Source organism: Hemibagrus wyckioides, linkage group LG10 (genome assembly GCF_019097595.1).
Source record: "Hemibagrus wyckioides isolate EC202008001 linkage group LG10, SWU_Hwy_1.0, whole genome shotgun sequence".
Classification (NCBI taxonomy): Eukaryota; Metazoa; Chordata; class Actinopteri; order Siluriformes; family Bagridae; genus Hemibagrus; species Hemibagrus wyckioides.
Window position 1 is genome coordinate 25,087,905 of NC_080719.1, and position 18,846 is coordinate 25,106,750.

Here is an 18,846-nt window from a genome sequence, read left to right on the forward strand (position 1 = left end):
TTTTGTGCATTTTTCAATGGAATTTTTGCACACATGAGGCATAACCTCATGCATCCAGTCTGTCAAACCACGTCTGTCAATATCGATCATGGATTGGATATAAAATCGTACGTCACACTTAGATTCTTGACACGAACTTAGACTAGACTGGATAGACTAATCATCTTTTCCCTTCTTTATTTTATGCTATATGACTATTCGCTCATATGCTAACAGAGAAAAAGGAACACTCTACGATAAACATTTCAACATACAGTGAATCTGGAAAGTGAAACTGAATTGACCACAGGTGGACTCCGAACAAATTGTAGAAACATCTCAAGGATGATCAGTAAGGATCAACAGGATGCATCTGAGCTCAAGTTTGAGTGTCATGGCAAAGGCTGTGAAGACCTATGTGCATGTGATTTATATAATTTTGCATATATTCTAGAATAATTTTGCAAAGATTTCAAACAAACTTCTTTCATGTTGTCATTATGGGTATTGTTTATAGAATTTTGAGGACCCCTGCCTTTTGCCCAATGTGCACTGGGATAGGCTCGAGCAGATCCCTGTGACCCTAATTAGGAATAAAGTGGGTATAGACAATGAATGGATGGATGGAATAAGGTGGTCTGGATGCACTGTATTTAAATATCAATTATTTTAATTAAGTAACCAGAATTTAAATGCAGTGCAATCGTTAGGGAGCTGACAGCACCATATTATGTAGTAGCTTGATAATCAATGCTGCTGCTCAGATTTTAAGATTATTTTAGGCAGAATGTGTTGGAACCTAAACAGTTTCCACGCAGGACTTTCCGGATATTTGTGAATTAACAAATGCAGCTAAAATGTAACGTATTGTATTAATATTAACCTAATGACTTTCAACTGATTTAGCAGCACTCATGCTGGCAATCTGAAAAATCTTAGAGTACTAGGAGTTTCCTGTTAAGTCGTTGCCTAGTAACCGTCCTCCTTCTCTGTCAAGTGATGCTGGCGTGGTACCATCAAAAGGTACATGGGTATCTAAAAAGGTGTATTTAGTGTGCCTTTTAAGCTTATTTTAAGAGGTAATCACAGACTAATTATGCATCTTATAATTATATCATTTAAGGTGTATTATATCCATGTTTCTAGGTCAAACATACAAAATACCAGCACAGACGAATAACTATTGTGCTTTATTTTTAGGACCAGAATTGGTAGTTGGTGCTATTACCATGTGCATTCTAATCTGCTGAGGTTTTCTGTGCCATGACGGTCAACCTATGGACAATGGAATAAGATGCCTAATACAGCCAATGTGCTGATCAGCAAGGGCTCCTAAATAATAGCAAATATAGCGGGCATCATGGTACAGATTGGTCCATGTCAAGCTGAGAATTGTTGTGACCTTTTTAGAGTCGGGGTAATGAGTCATGGCCTTATAGGGCGAGTGTTGCTATTGGCCACATGAAATTCAGATTAAGATTCCAGAGCTGCTGTAAAAATCCGTGTTCATGTGGATGTTACAGATGTACATTAAATCTATAAAAGCTTTACATGAAAATAAAAAATAAATAAATAAATAAAAAACATATCCAGGTTTTTACAAACATTCGTAAAAATATTAATAAATGAATCCATCTTCATTGCCCCTACATTCTAGAGTTTCTGCTTGATTATATTTCACCTGTGGTAAATTTAGTTTATATAGACATGATTTGGAAAACTGATTGGAAATAGAAATTTCAAAAAGACAAGCCACAAGTCATAATTGTCCCTAGACCACCAGACAAAAAACCCCAAAACACTCTCTATGGTGAAACATGGTGGTGGTAGCATCATGCTGTGAGATTTTCAGCATTAGACTGGATGGAGAGCAGCAATATCATGAAGAAATCCTGTTCAGTAGAACTCCCAATCCTAACACACACACAGGCAAGATAAATTAGCAGTGGCTTTGGGGCAAGTGTGCAGATGCCCTTGACTTGAACTTAGGAAAGACGTGACTACAGTGTTAGAGTGATGTTGAGCTTGAACATGTTCTGAATGTGGAAAAGATCCTGTTTGACAAGCTGTTGTAGCATCAAGCCAATGGAAACGTAAGCTTGTGGTCATACTTCGAAGTATGCACCACATACTTATGCCTGAAAATGTATGTAATAGTGATATTTAATTGAAATTTTAAATGAAATTTTAATGAAATTTTAATTCATTCATTCATCTTCAGCCATCAATTTATCCTGTTCATGGTCTCAAAAGCAAATCCTGGGATAATCACAATGGGTGTGAATCAGGAATGCCCAGTATGGGTGATCAGTTCACTGCAGAGCATCAGTTTAGAGAAGACAGATTGAAAATATCGCCACCTCACAGATCTAGTGTCCCTCATTGTATCATAAGCTTGGACCTGTATGGAGTTCTCCTTGTGTTTATGTGGGTTACTTTCTAAAACATGCAGTTAGGCAGATTGGCTGTGCTACATTGCCCATAGTTTTGATTAAGTGTGTGTGTGTGTGTGTATATGGTGTCCTTCCATAGAGTGATGTCCCATCCGGTGTGAATTCATTTGCTCTGTGCCTAGTGTTCCCAGGAGAGCATTTTGATCCACCACGACCCTGACCAGGATAAATCACCACTGAAGATGAAGGAATGAATAACTTTATGACAACCTGTTTATAATTTCCCATTGTGGAATATTTGTCAGACTAATGAGGAAATAAAGTGAATACTTTATGAATTCACTATTTTTTTTCGATAGATTTGGAGTACGATGTTCCTCGTATCCTCATGTCTAACATACATTACCCAGACAAGCGTATTTTGTTTACACAGTGCTTCAGCATATGTACCTATTCAGCGGGATCAACCGTTCAGGCAAAGCGGGCCTCAAAGCAGACTGCTACAAAGAATTTATAATACACTTATTCCAGTGTTTACCCATTTCGAACAAATTTATATCATTCATAGCAGTAAATGTCATGCTGCACAAACAGTGACGATGTTACTGGGGAAACTACAATGCAAATATGATGAGAGTCGGCGTAATTTTAACGCCTTGAAGACCATTTCTACTTCACTAGCAGCATGAAGAAACACAAACACAGGGCTGGAGAAAAGCGGGAACATTTCCATAATGTTGTTTACACCATGTCTCACCTCCATAATATGCCCTTAGGTTTATTTTGCATGTTTGTGAGTGGAAATGTCACATCACATGACGGCAATTTTCATGCATTGTTCAGAACGATGGTTCCAAAGCTCAGTGGCTGGCTGTTAAACACTACAGCTAGAGAATCATCATCACCACCATATAATCAAATAGCTCCAGCAGTGTAAGGAAGTTCTGTGGGTGTTGCCTTTACAGGGTTCCTGAATGTGTTATCAATTAGATAAGCTATTAATGATGTCCGATCATTTAAAAAGTACCATGAAATGGAGGCCAAGGTGGACGCAAGCACAGATATTTATGTGACAAGGTACAAAATAAAGAACCAACAAAAAATGTGAGAAACAAGAATTACAAACTATGGAAACAAGATAGAAAATGGTGACTATGAGCAAGGCAGTGTCTCACACAACAAACACAAAACTTGACAAAGGAACAAAACACAAAAACTAGAATTTAAATAGGGGTGCTTTTTATGAGTAATAAAGAACAGGTGTAATTGATGACATGCAACATGGACATGCTACAGTTCAGTGTTGATTCTGTACGGTGGCTGAGAAGTGCAATACAAAAAAACAAGTCCCACAAAAACACAAGTAGAATTCAGACAGAGTGGAAAAGGTAGGTATAGTTTATGTGAATGAAATTCTTCTCTCTGATTGGATGAGACATCTGTCACTCATCTACAGGAAGTAGGAAATTGTGTATCTAACTGTATTACTTGTACATGTGTGGAGTTCTTCCTTCACTTTAAACCATTTTATTTCCGATAGCACAACTTTAAATCTTTTAAAGAAAATAACAAACATATATATTTATATTGATAAGAAAATGGAGTTCAATCAGCGCTACTGTGAGGAAGGACGTTCATATGGTGTGATGTTGGATATACTGATAGTGTATCATGGAGTAAAGATTAGTTTGTGATCTCTAAAAACACACCAGGAATGTTTGGAAGAGCAAACTATTCCAGATTAAAGGATGTAAGGAGCGCTATAAGAGCAGAGCTGTGTTCATACACACACCAATCCACTTTCTACTGCTGCAGATACTGCTGGACTTAGATCCTGAGTGACCGATGTCCAATCAGAAGGGAAGAATTCCATTCACATGCTATACCTAACTTTTCCACTTTGTCTGAATTCTCCTTGTGTTTTTGGATTTGTTAGTGTTCTGTGCTTCTCGGCCACCATAATTCCGGTTAAAAATAACCTTCACGCACGACCCTAAATAAGTCACCAAAAGTTTGGCCATGATGTATTTATTATTTTCATACAAGTACTGAGTTTGACCAGTGTCAAGCCTTTTAAAAAACATTCCTGGCTGCTCTTGAGAGAAATAAATAGAAAGACAGAGTGAGTTCATGAGGAAGGAGAACCTCAAAAGAAGTCAGTCAGATGGGGACAGATCAGACATATTGTGAAGGCTGCTATTGAAAACAACTGTCCTCGGACGCTAGTGACATCCATTTGTTCATTAAAGTCTTCAGTACAAGTCCCATAACTTCGGTTTATTTAAATAAATATGCAAATGATTAAATTTCTATTCAAAGCCTCCTTTTGACTTTAACAAGGTTGCCAAATAACCCAGGGGAAACAATTCTTTTCGAGTGAATAGACCCACCTGTCAACTCGAAATTAACATGTTAAAAAAAAAAAAGCTCATGTATTTCACATCATCTCTCTCTCTCTCTCTCTCTCTCGGATACATAAAGATGGAGAAGAAACAATATGCAGACATGCCTTAAAGGTTATCTTAATGGAAAAAGCACATACATTTCTAATGTGATAATAAGCATTTGAACAGTGCTGTGAAATTGCACATATGAACTCAAGTAAACGCGTGATATCTTGGGACTGATCTGAAAATGAAATCACATGCGCTAGATGTGAAAAATTAGCATGTGAGAATAAATGAATTAGGACGGGGTGAGGGGTGGTTGAGGGGGAAAATGGAGGCATGTGTAAGAGACCATGTGCAAAAGCCCATATAAAATCATGTATAAAAAAAAAAAAATTTGAATCATCATGTGTGAAGCTAAATAAATCATGTGTGGAAAGAAACGCATTCTAAAAATACCTGAATTTTTAAAATTCATATGGTGTTAAAAATGATCAGAAAATCTCCTGTAAAAAAAAATAAAAAAAAATAAAAAATAATAATAACAATAATAATAATAATAATAATATGATAATACAGGGAACATATCCAAAACCAGGGGAGTATTATTGAATTATTAAAAAAATATCATGTGAAAAAATAATTGTGTGGGAAAGAAATTATAGGTGAAAAATGAGATGTGATAAAATCTTGTGAAAAAAAGTGTGAAAGGCCCACTGCATGTTAAAATATAAAATGTAAAACATTTTATAAACCACATGCAAATTTGACGTGTATCATATGCAGTTAAAATTTTGACTCCAGACATAAAGCATGGCACAGTCTAATAAAATAAGATCTCAGGAAACATTTTATATTGGTTACAGACTCATTACTGAGGAATAACCATCTTTCTTTCTTCAGATCTTTTAGAGAACTTCTACCGCTGTGCAGTTGAGAGCATCCTAACCAGCTGCATCTCAGTCTGGGATGGGAATTACTCTATTATAGAACAGAAAGCACTACAGAGAGTGATGAAAACTGCCCAGCGCATTACTGGGACCTCACTTCCTGCCATTGAGGATGTTCAAAGGAAGTGGTATTTACGGAAAGCTCCTCAAGGACACCACTCATCCAGCCCATAAACTGTTTACCCTCCTACCCTCAGGTTCAGGGGCCTGCAGTCCAAGACTAACAGGCAAACTTTACCCCACAGCAGTCCCCTTACTGAACTCAACCCTTTAACCTCCCAATGATGGTAATATCCCCTCCTTCATACTGATAAACCCCTCAAAACTGCAATATAATCACTGTATATATTTTTTGTACTTTCATATATACATATATAATATATCTTCACACATTCTGTATATTCATATTTATATTTTGGTATATTCACACACATACACTGACATTATAACATTATGACCACCTGCCTAATATTGTGTTGGTCCCCCTTTTTTTTTTTTTTGCCAAAACAGCCCTGACCCGTCCTGCACTGTGTATTCTGACCCCTTTCTATCAGAACCAGCATTAACTTCTTCAGCAGTTTGATCAACAGTAGCTCGTCTGTTGGATCGGATCACACGGGTCAGCCTTCTCTCCCCACGTGTATCAATGAGCCTTGATCGCCCATGACCCTGTCTCCGGTTCACCACTGTTCCTTCCTTGGAGCACTTTTGATAGATACTGACCACTGCAGACCGGGAACTCCCCACAAGAGCTGTAGTTTTGGAGATGCTCTGATCCAGTGGTCTAGACTTCACAGTTCAAACTCGCTCAAATCCTTACACTTGTCCATTTTTCCTGTTTCTAACATCAACTTTGAGGACAAAATGTTGACTTGCTGCCTAATATATCCCACCCACTAACAGGTGCCATGATGAGGAGATACTCAGTCTTATTCACTCCACCGGTCACTGCTCATAATGTTATGGCTGACCTGTGAATATTTATGTATATTCTGTAAATATACGTGTATATGTATGTATATATATATATATATATATATATATATATATATATATATATATATATATATATATATATATATATATATATATATATATATATATATATATATAAAAATACAGACATTCTCTGTACATTCATATATAGATTATATATATATTTATCTATCTTGTCTGTTTATCTGCACATATGTTTATATTTCACTATTGCTTTGCACTTCAGGTTAGATGCTAACTGAATTCCGTTGCCTTCGTATGCATGCACAATGACAATAAAGTTGTATCTAATCTAATCTCGAACCAGAAGGAAGATAGATTTATCCATAATAATTGAAAACGACTATTCTCTTTAAGATCCAGAGAAGAGGATATTGAGTATTGATGCAGATACTGTACCCTTTCCACCTTTTGATTTGTTGTGCTTCTCTCACGGGTCGCCAGTTCGTGAGAAGATAATGTCTGAAATAACTCTCCATGATTACTGTTGCTTTGGTATCAGAAAAGCAGATACGGAGAATAAAACTCGCCGATGTGTTTTATGGATCATTTCTGTAGCTATGTCAGCTCGTGTCAGACAGAAAAAAAAACACTGGGAACACAAAAGCTGTGGAATTTTCAGATAGCACTCGTTATAAATTAATCTATTCAGAATATTTGGTGCACAGGATTCATATAGCTACATGACACCTACATACACATAATAATAATAATAATAATAATAATACACACTGATAAGACTTTCTAGAAATCAGATTTATAATGAAATATGAACACATTCCTATCATGCTTTAATGCATTCATAAAGTCATTAAAGGCTTAAAATTATTCATGATAATGTATAGCAATTTCTGATGTGTATTATTTCTACAATGCATTATATGATGTGTAGTGTTTATAACATTATATAACAAATAGAGAACCCAGGTTACACTTTGAGTAGTGCATCATGAGACCTAGCTTGTTGTCTTTAATAAACGAATGATACCATGATGACTTTCATGTAATTCTACTCGGAAACTTCATAAAAATAATTAAAATGAAACAATATGCACGCTATCTACACGATGTGTGAAGTAAACTGAGGCTAGATTTCCTTGGACTGGACACACACTTTCATTCACTGACTTTGTGAAGTAACGGCTCAGTTTGTCCCATGCATCTGATCTTACCAAGCTGATTGCTATTCCTGTCTCTTGATTCACATGTTTGCGTTGGCCTAATGTGCTGTGTTTGTTGAACGCCTGACCCACGCCTGTGTTTGACTTTGATTCTGCCTCACGTTCTGGATTTGTCTCCACTGATCTCATTAAACATCCACAAACTGCACTTGCATCAGTATCCGCTCTCATTACCTGAGAACAAGCAAGGTAAAGCGAGGTTAATGTTTAGGAACATTTAGAAATGGTTCTTTATACCTGCTTTGCTCAGTTTTAATGTGAATCAGATATAATACAGGTTATTTTATAGATATTAAACTCACTTGATAAGATTTTAAACCTGATGTCTGTCTGGCCAGATAAAGTATGCACAGTTAGACTGTCATTACAGTGTCATAACTCTTCCTCAGTAACATCTTGTCAGCAGAAACACTTTCCTTATTCACTGTGATTTGTTCACTGTTCATTATGCAGCAGTGAAAATATCCTAAAAAAGAAATCACTGCATGTCGACAAAAATCTACATCATCTGACTCAGGTTTTATGTTGACTTGAGATCCAAGAGATGCTGTCTGCTGCAAAAATGTGTTTTTGTAAATGTTTTTGTAGCTTTAAGACCAACTGTCATGAAGCACTTCTGTAGGTGTTATTTACACAATAATACAGTCCTTTAAGAAAATATGTATGCAGTTATTTACTTATTTTTTTAATTGTTAGTCTGTATAAAGTTTTTGATAGTTATCAGTTGGGCAGAAGTGTCTGGATTTTCTTTAACAGGTGAAATCTAATCACTAATGTGTTTAAAATATTTTGTTATTTTGTCCCAACTAACTAATTAACTAACTAACTAACTAACTAAATACATAAATAAATCTCAACTAGTGTTTGAAATTCTGAATGTCTGAATGTTTTTATATTTATGCCACTTGGCAGACGTCATTATCCAAAAGTTTCCATCCAAAAATAAATCCTGATACTGGTTCACTAATAACTTTAATAATGCTAATAATAATGACCGACTAATCATGCTGTCAGTCTAAAAACGGTTGGGGAGCTGGTATGTGGTAGTGGGTCTAAAGCAAATACTTTAAAATCATTACATGAAGTCGAAAGGTCACATCATCGTCATGGTAAAATCATGAATGTTAAATTAACACCTGGTCCCCAGGATACACCACACATACTAATTTCTCTCAGACGAACCTGCTGTGGGCTTTAAAACACTTTCTTTTTGTTCTCTTATGTTTATGCTCATAAATCTGGCCTTTACTTCATTTATATTTTCTTTAATACTCACAGTTTCTTTCTGTTGTTACTGTATGTCCCAGTGGAAGTCATGGAGCAAAAAAATCAATGTGAAAGAAAAATGCTATATATCTATCTCTCATCTCGAGTGTCATATTTTAACTTATTTATACAGTATTATGCAATCTAATCCACACTAAGGTTTGTGAAGTATAATCAAATGACACCACTTTGACCTGTGCTGCTGAAATCCGGATTGCTCAAACTCGCTCTCATTGTCATGCAAAACAAACATGAAGACAATATTCAAGCGGGTTGAATAATTCATGCTCCCCCGGACGGCCGTTCGGCTTTCCACGGGTGCACTAGGTTCTCTTTCGCTCTGAATACCTGACACAGAGATTTTACTAGAGAGGGAGTAGGCATGAAACATCTGCTAAGACATCTGTTTGCAACCTCCACCGTGCCCGCACTCAGCAGGCCCACGCCATCATTCTAGTAATGACACGTCCCAGCGATGGCAGACATGCGGAATGCCAGGGACAGCCAGGGCACTGGTGAGGTCTACTGCCATGGGTAAAGTGTGTTAAATACAGTAGACTGACCTTCAGAACTGTGTAGAAGCAATACACACAAACTGGAATGACTTTTAAACCTGTTCGTTTAGATAATGTGAGGCAACAGGGAAGAATTATTACATGCTTCTAATTATATCTTGGTGTAATAGATCACTCTATGGACTAAATGCATACACATAGCAGAATTTATCACTACAATGCTCGCACACACACACATTTGCATTGTACTAAAACAATAACCTTTATAACATCATTACGCAGCAGCAGTTTTAAACTAGTGAAATAGAACTAGCCTTGGACAATAGCTGCTATTCAAATCACAGGTTTCTGATATTTTATCGTATTCACAGAGGCGTCTGTGGCTGATGCTTTGCAAAATTCCAGGATTAATTTTAAACACAAGATATTGATAACCACTGATAAACTAAAGTTTTGTGTAAGGAATTGTATAATATTTTTTATGGAAATAAATATGGGAAAGTCTTTTACAGAAACAAAGAGATAATGAGGGATGTAAGATATGATAGTAGACAATCAGCCCTTTAAGTACTTGTAATTAATTAATGTATTTTTTTAAATAAATATCAATTAATCAAATCAATTTTTTATTAACCTAGCCTATTAAAGAAAAAAAATCATAGAAATGTTCCAACAAACTTTTTTTTTTGTTTAAATGTTTTCTTTCACACAAATGTTTATATCATCAAATCAAACCATTTTCTGCTCTGAGATAATATCCCAGAATATGAAGGTATAATTTTCATCCACTAAAAATCCCCTGTAAGGTTATCCGAACCGACTTTAAGAACGTTTCACACTGAAAACATTCCACTGAGAGGAGCGTCCTGACCAATTTTATATTGGATGAAATAATTCATTTATTTATAATGATTGAAAACGTCTGATAAGTCGATGTTTTGAGACGTGCTGTTATTGCAGAATATTCATCTTTAGATTTAGTGAAAGGCTTAGTGATGAGGTTGTATAGTTCCTACATTTGGATAATATCAAATGAAACCCAATCACAGATTTATTTAATCCTTCATGGGGCTATCGCAGAAACACCATTGTCTGAATTCACCAATTTTTCATGGGACTTTAATAAAGAAAGAAAAACAGGCATTATTGGCACAAAACTGAGACTCAGAATCATAGACAAAAGTATATATATATATATATATACACTTGCATTTTTTATTACCATCCTATACACCATGCATTTGTTCTAAATGTATGACATTTTGTTGTTTTATGATTGCTATACATATTAATTGCTTCCTAATTTGATCATTACACATCTTATAACAAACATGCGTCACAGTAGGATGGTGTTTCTACATCAGCTGTGCAAAAGCTTGAATCTTTCAGTCGCTTGTCCCGATGAATAATGTGCCTACTACAAACAGGAACAATAACGGCAGACTGCAAGCGAACGCACCATTACTTGTGAAAAATGACGCGTTCCTCTTTTTAAAACTGGAATTTTCTAAGTTATTAGAAAAGTACCCATTTCATCTAGTTCCTGCTTGATGACTTGGCATGTAGAGATTAGTAATTTCAGCAGGGTTGAAGTACAAATCCTCGCCTTCTGTTTGCAGCTAAATGCAACACCACAACGTCTTATTTGAAAATAATGATGGACCACCTGCTGATTAGCCACCTGAGATCAGATCACTGGAACAAATAGCAACACTTGTGAGCATACACTTATGAGAAAAGCTGAAGCAGCTGTACAGCATAACTGATGCTGAGAATATTTTAAAACCCAACATCTAAACTCCCAGGACCTTTTGTTAGGTACTGGTTTGCTTTGCTTTATACATTTTGCTTTTAGAGCACTTCATTGTAGAGCAGGGCTATTCAACTACTGTTTGTCCAGCTACATAAAATTCCTTGCTTACAAGGTCAGCTAACAAACAGCAGTAGTTACTTTTTAAAGTATTTTTAAATCATTAATGGTTATGAAGCTAGAACTGGTTATATTTTGGTGCTTCATGTCAGTTCTTAACCAGATATTCATAACTATTTGAGAAGAAATGAGAATAATCTTCCTCATCCATTGATCTTGATCACCATTCTGTTTCTGTTTATTGACTTTAAATCGATTGACTAATCAGACCAGAAATGTAAATAAAAGGAAAAGTCTAAAAAATTGTCATGGTTCTGCTGAAATCGGTGCTTGAACACAATACCCATCAGCCCCTGCATGCCACATTGAGCACTTACACATGTTCAGTGTTTCGCTGTCTGACTTTGCAGAGTGCTTTTGTTGCGTTTTGCTGCATCCTGGTTCTGATCTTGTTCTGGTTCTCTGTGTTTTGTTGTATGCTGATCTTCCAACCTCTGCTTATTTCCTGTTTGGATTTTGAATTATTATTTATTTACACTACATTGACTTTCTGACCTAATGTCTCTAGCCCTGTAGCTAGTCTCTGGTTCGAGCTGCCCTCGGCCAAGTAATTTACGGGGTGTATAAATCTCTGTGATTGGACAAAAACTGCTACCACAGAAGCTCTAACTTTGTATGTTCTTATAGAAAACTAGATCCTGGTTCCCAAGATTACAAATTCAAACCCAGACCATGCCAAAAGACCAAAATTCATTGTGCTCTCCAAGTATCTGTAAGCACATGCAAGCCAAATAATGTAGTGTGTTCAGCTACATTGTAATGTAGCGTGCGTAGCACTTTGAAAAGATGCTAGTGCTCATTTGGTTGGGTAATATGGGAGAGGTAGCTTATTGATCTAAATTGGACAACAATTGGTGTGTAAACAAATATATATATATATATTTTTTATTTTTAAGTAGCCTAGCTAGGTGATTGCTTTGCTAGGTGGTAGTATTGCAAAATAGTGAATGTTGACATATAAATGAAAGTCAAAATCATGTTATATTTATCTACTGGTGTTGTCAAATATCAAATTGTTGTTTTAAGGACATTACTTGGAAGCCTGATCTTTATATCTTATGTCTTTATATTATGTCTTTATAAAAATTATAAATCAATGGGCCAAAAAATACAACTATAGCTAGATTTTTTCCTACATTTATTAGCTCAGGTGTAGTATATTTCAAGTCCTTAGATCAGTCTGCTGAAATATTTTACTAGTCCACATCCAGACCCACCAGTTTATCACCTCTAGAATATAGTTCTAAGCTAAAATAAACTCCAAATATTTAAAATCTAAATAAGTATAAGCTTCAGCGAACACGAGGTGAAGATACTTACACAGGGTGTTGTTTATCATGCCAAGTCATCTAGTGGCCTTGGGGGAAAACATTTTAGCATTTCCCCTACTCTAACACACCTGACTCAACTTATCGGCTAATTAACAAGCCCTTCATGAGGTGTGTTAGCGGTGTAGCGGGATTTCAGGAGCAGCCTAAGTACTCATTTAGAGCAATTCATAAGCTCAACTTACTTCTTTCTCTGGCTTTATTGTTGGCTTGTGTTTCAAAGAACAGCCCTACTCCAGGGATGTGTTGAATGTCAAAACTTGTAAACAAAAATATGGAAATTAGAGCCATGTGACTTTTCTGGGCGAAAAATAAAATCATATTTTATGCCAGAATTTCAGTCTTCAGACATCAAGGCAAAGAATTCAAAACTAACAAAGCTCAACTATACCTTTGGTGTTTTCTCTTTTCTTTACTCTGTATCTCAGTTTTTTTTACTGAGTCACTCTCTCTCTCTCTCTCTCTCTCTCTCTCTTACTTCTTCCTTATGCATGTCTAATCAGGCACTTGGATATCCCAGAGGACTGCGCCTCCATTAGAATTTCAGAGCTTAGCCTGCCTAGTTGACTTAATAATAGAGGTTGTTTTAAGAATAAGGTTTGTGGGACCAGCGCATATTTGATGGGTTGTGTACTCGCCTATGCTGGGGTAGTCTGGGGTTGATGGGTCTCCTCCTGGGTTTAATGTCACCCCGAATGCCTTCTGCAGTAATGGCTGATCCTCAGGGACATCACAGGGATCCACATAAATGAGACAAGCACCGAAGCCCATATCAGCCAGGAGAGAAAGCTGTTGAGAAAAAGTCAAAAGTTTCAGTAGGTAGAAACTATAAAACATCTCACCTGAAGGGGGAGCTAAAGCACATTTAATGTTGCAGTTGGTGGCATTTTACAAAACAAGTGAAAAACTTACTCTCAGAAAGGGTAAATGTGGCTGACTAATGTGGGATTTAAGATAAATGTTAGTTGATGTGTTTTATAAGATAAACGGAAGGAAATGAAGTAAAAATCAAGAGTAAAATTTTTCTAGGATGAACTGTTTGTGTGTTTGTGTGTGTGTGTATGTGTGTGTGTGTGTGCACGCATTAGAACAGTTGAACAGTTTATTACTGCAAAGTGGGCCACCTGAGAATGGTAATAGCCTTAGCAACTTAAGGCTGTACCATTTATGTGTGCAAGACAAACCCACACACACACACACACACACACACACACACAGCCCTGGATTGCTACATCAATAAATGGGAGTAAGTCTCAACGTATCTGAATTTTCTTTGAATGGTTAATATATAAGCTTTGGCTTCTATATATATATATTAGCTCAAGAAATTTCAGAATGACTCTCCACAACACTGCAATGGGCTGGGAATCAACCTGGCATAGACAAATCTATCTCACCCATCCATCCATCCAACCATCCACCCATCAACCAATTCATCCACCTGTCCATCTGTCCATACACCCACCCACTCTCCCATCCAACCATCCATCCATCCTGACACCCACCCACCCACCCACCCACCTACCCATCCTGACACCCATTCACCCATCCATCCAACCCCACCCATCCATCCACCCATCCATCCATCCACCCACCCATCCAACAATCCATCCATCCTGACACCCACCCACCCACCCATCCATCCTGACACCCACTCACCCATCCATCCAACCCCACCCATCCACCCATCCATCCACCCATCTACCCATCCATCCACCCATCCATCCATCCACCCACCCATCCAACAATACATCCATCCTGCCACCCACGCACCCACCCATCCATCCTGACACCCACTCACCCATCCATCCATCCACCCATCCATCCATCCACCCATCCATCCATTCATTCATCCATCCATCCATCCATCCATCCATCCATCCATCCATCCATTCAATCAACCATCCATGTATCCTACACAGGGTTGCAGGGAAGCTGGTGTTTATCCCAGGGGAGTCAGGGCACATGGCAGGGACACCCTGGACAGGATAACAAGTCATCAAAAGGCAAAATCACACACATACTTACACACTTTGTACAAAGAGACACCAATCAGCCTACAACATGCCTTTGGACTGGACAAGGAAACCAGAGGAAACCTCTGAAGCACAGGAAGAACTCACAGAGAGGAGGAAATAATCAAACGCCTAATGCTGGGGGTGCGAGCCAAATGTACTAGGCAACTAAAGCACTGTGGAAGTTTTAAGGTGTATATATCAGCACCATCTTGGATGCATCATCACATCCCAAACTGTTCCAGTCTATTTTATTTAGAACACAAACTGGATCTTCAAAATACATAGAAAACAGATATATATACACTATATTGCCAAAAGTATTCGCTCACCTGCCTTGACTTGCATATGAACTTAAGTGAAATCCCATTCCTAATCCATAGGGTTCAATATGACGTCGGTCCACCCTTTGCAGCTATAACAGCTTCAACTCTTCTGGGAAGGCTGTCCACAAGGTTTAGGAGTGTGTTTATGGGAATTTTTGACCATTCTTCCAGAAGCGCATTTGTGAGGTCACACACTGATGTTGGACGAGAAGGCCTGGCTCTCAGTCTCCGCTCTAATTCATCCCAAAGGTGTTCTATCGGGTTGAGGTCAGGACTCTGTGCAGGCCAGTCAAGTTCATCCACACCAGACTCTGTCATCCATGTCTTTATGGACCTTGCTTTGTGCACTGGTGCACAGTCATGTTGGAAGAGGAAGGGGCCAGCTCCAAACTGTTCCCACAAAGTTGGGAGCATGGAATTGTCCAAAATGTCTTGGTATGCTGAAGCATTCAGAGTTCCTTTCACTGGAACTAAGGGGCCAAGCCCAGCTCCTGAAAAACAACCCCACACCATAATCCCCCCTCCACCAAACTTTACACTTGGCACAATGCAGTCAGACAAGTACCGTTCTCCTGGCAACCGCCAAACCCAGACTCGTCCATCAGATTGCCAGATGGAGAAGCGCGATTCGTCACTCCAGAGAACGCGTCTCCACTGCTCTAGAGTCCAGTGGCGGCGTGCTTTACACCACTGCATCCGACGCTTTGCATTGCACTTGGTGATGTATGGCTTGGATGCAGCTGCTCGGCCATGGAAACCCATTCCATGAAGCTCTCTGCGCACTGTTCTTGATCTAATCTGAAGGCCACATGAAGTTTGGAGGTCTGTAGCGATTGACTCTGCAGAAAGTTGGCGACCTCTTCGCACTATGCGCCTCAGCATCCGCTGACCCCGCTCCGTCAGTTTACGTGGCCTACCACTTCGTGGCTGAGTTGCTGTCGTTCCCAAACACTTCCACGTTCTTATAATACAGCTGACAGTTGACTGTGGAATATTTAGGAGCGAGGAAATTTCACGACTGGATTTGTTGCACAGGTGGCATCCTATCACAGTTCCACGCTGGAATTCACTGAGCTCCTGAGAGCGACCCATTCTTTCACAAATGTTTGTAAAAACAGTCTGCATGCCTAGGTGCTTGATTTTATACACCTGTGGCCATGGAAGTGATTGGAACACCTGATTCTGATTATTTGGATGAGTGAGCGAATACTTTTGGCAATATAGTGTATATATATATATGTGTGTGTTTGTGTTTAAACTCTTGTTAAAAGGAACCAGTCATATCCACTGATTTGCACAATGAAGCTTTTTCTTCTCATAACCCGTCTTTATTTTTGTGAAGTAGATGATAAAAGCATACTAAATGGAGCTCTAGTATAGTACTATGGAAGTAAATAATCTTGAAACACAAGTGGTGCCATTATTATTTGGAAATACATGTGGAGTAGGTGGTTTGAATGAAGTCTGAATAAATGACCTTTCTCCCAAGCAAGTAGATAAAATGGATTTGTAAGTGCAACAGCAAAAGCTGACATTGAAAATCTTAAAATCTTAAATCCACAGACAACACGGAGTACATCAAGGGTATTTCTGACACAACCATTTCAGGGCATTCATGCTAAATGCCATAAAGTGTAAACACCTTGTTTTTTTAATGGTGAATTGAAGCTCAAAACCAAGCACAAAACTTGACATTTACTCCTAAACTCTGCAGCATTCAGCTGCTGACAGAAGTTAGGAAAATGTTGATACACATATGTGTGACGGTTTAGAAAAACCCACTATTTGGTCAAATTTTGACATTTTTCACTATATATTTATCTCTGAAAATTGTAACTTATTTTGAAATGAAATATATTTCTCCTTTGCATGTATCTCAACTGCAGGTAAGTCGTACAGTAGCATTTAAAAAATAGTTATAAAATTGAATATTTTGATCAGAAAGGGGCTGGATTTAAAAGCATGTCACTGAAAGCTGTAAGTAAGGTTGGTATAAAAGTAGACATTTCCCATACCAACCCTTACTTACGGTTTTCACAGTGACAGGTTCTTAAGTCCAGCAGTGACTGAATGATACCTGAATGATTAATAATACTACAATTTTATATAAAATGTTCAAACAACATTACTAGATATCCAGCATCAGCATTATCATGAGATGGACACCAGTAGCAAGTAAACATCTGTCTATCTTTATATGTTTAACCTAATCTACCTATCAGATAATGGACAGAGATCTGCAGTATGTTTATAACGGGAAATGAGTTATCATGTTGATCATCAGCATCATCGATATGCTGTCGCATCCTCTGAGGTAAAAGTTACGGCATTTACCAAGCCTTATCATCAGTGGAGAAATAATCGCTGAATAATTCAGCCAGTTGGACGACATTTAAACATTCATTTAAACATTTTAAAACTTTCTCTAATGCCTCCTGTACTGTTTATAAGCATGTCTGTGTTTTGATCATGATGTGATAACACACTGACATATCTGACAGCTGATGTCTGCTAATAAAATTCATTGATTTGCCTTATGTCCATTTTGTTACGATACACTATATTGCCAAAAGTTTTGGGACACCCCAAATCTAAATCATTGAATTCAGGTGTTGTTTTTCTGGGGTTGGGCTCGGTCCCTTAGTTCCAGTGAAAGGAACTCTTAATGCTTCAGCTTCATACCAAGACATTTTGGACAATTTCATGCTCTTTGTGGGAACAGTTTGGGGATGACCCCTTCCTGTTCCAACATGACTGCACACCAGTGACCAAAGCAAGGTCCATAAAGACATGGATGGGTGAGTTTGGTGTGGAGGAACTTGACTGATGAGTCCTGACCTCAACCCCACAGAACACCTTTGGGATGAATTAGACTGGAGACTGTGAGCCAGGCCAAAACTGGGACGTCTGCATTTATCTGCACATGAATGTAATATGGAGTTGTCCCGCCCTTTGCAGCTATAACAGCTTCAACTCTTCTGGGAAGGCTTTCCACAAGGTTTAGGAGTGTGTTTATGGGAATTTTTGACCATTCCTCTAGAAGCACATTTGTGAGGTCAGGCACTGATGTTGGACGAGAAGGTCTGGCTCACAGTCTCCACTCTAATTCAATGATTTGAAGGGGTGTCCCAAAAGTTTTGGCAATACAGTGCCACTATATATAATTATCCATCTGATGAAATCTACCAAGTTTTCTAGACAGTTTTTTTTTTTTTTGCAGACATCCTGTTTTTAACTGTGCAAAGCAGTGTTTGTTAAATTGCCTTCTTACACAACATGATCTTTAGAGGAAAAATGTCAAGGGTAAGACAGAAAATAAATAACATTTCCAGATTGTTCTGGTGAAATAATTACAGTTTCTTAAAGTAGATGTGTCAGAATAGGTTCTGCCAGAAAATCACAGATGTTTTGGCATTTTTAGCTCTCAGAATTCAACCACAGTGACATCTGACAGGTTTTCCCAAACCACTACACTTATTTTTTGGTGTACTGCTTAAATAAACAGAAAAACATATCGATGCTTGTAATATACAGTAGTATCTATAAATATTCCATGTACTGTTTTATTAGCTGATTATTG

General features: G+C 37.9%; 1 protein-coding gene across 2 annotated transcripts in view; it reads right to left on the bottom strand.

The window, feature by feature from the left end:
• Positions 1–18,846, bottom strand: part of LOC131360937 (inactive N-acetylated-alpha-linked acidic dipeptidase-like protein 2) — a 266,958-nt gene that overhangs the window by 111,264 nt on the left and 136,848 nt on the right. For both annotated transcript variants that reach the window (XM_058401795.1, XM_058401796.1), the window contains one exon: positions 13,564–13,714. In XM_058401795.1, coding sequence (XP_058257778.1) covers positions 13,564–13,714 — 151 coding nt within the window. The remainder of the gene's footprint in view (positions 1–13,563; positions 13,715–18,846) is intronic.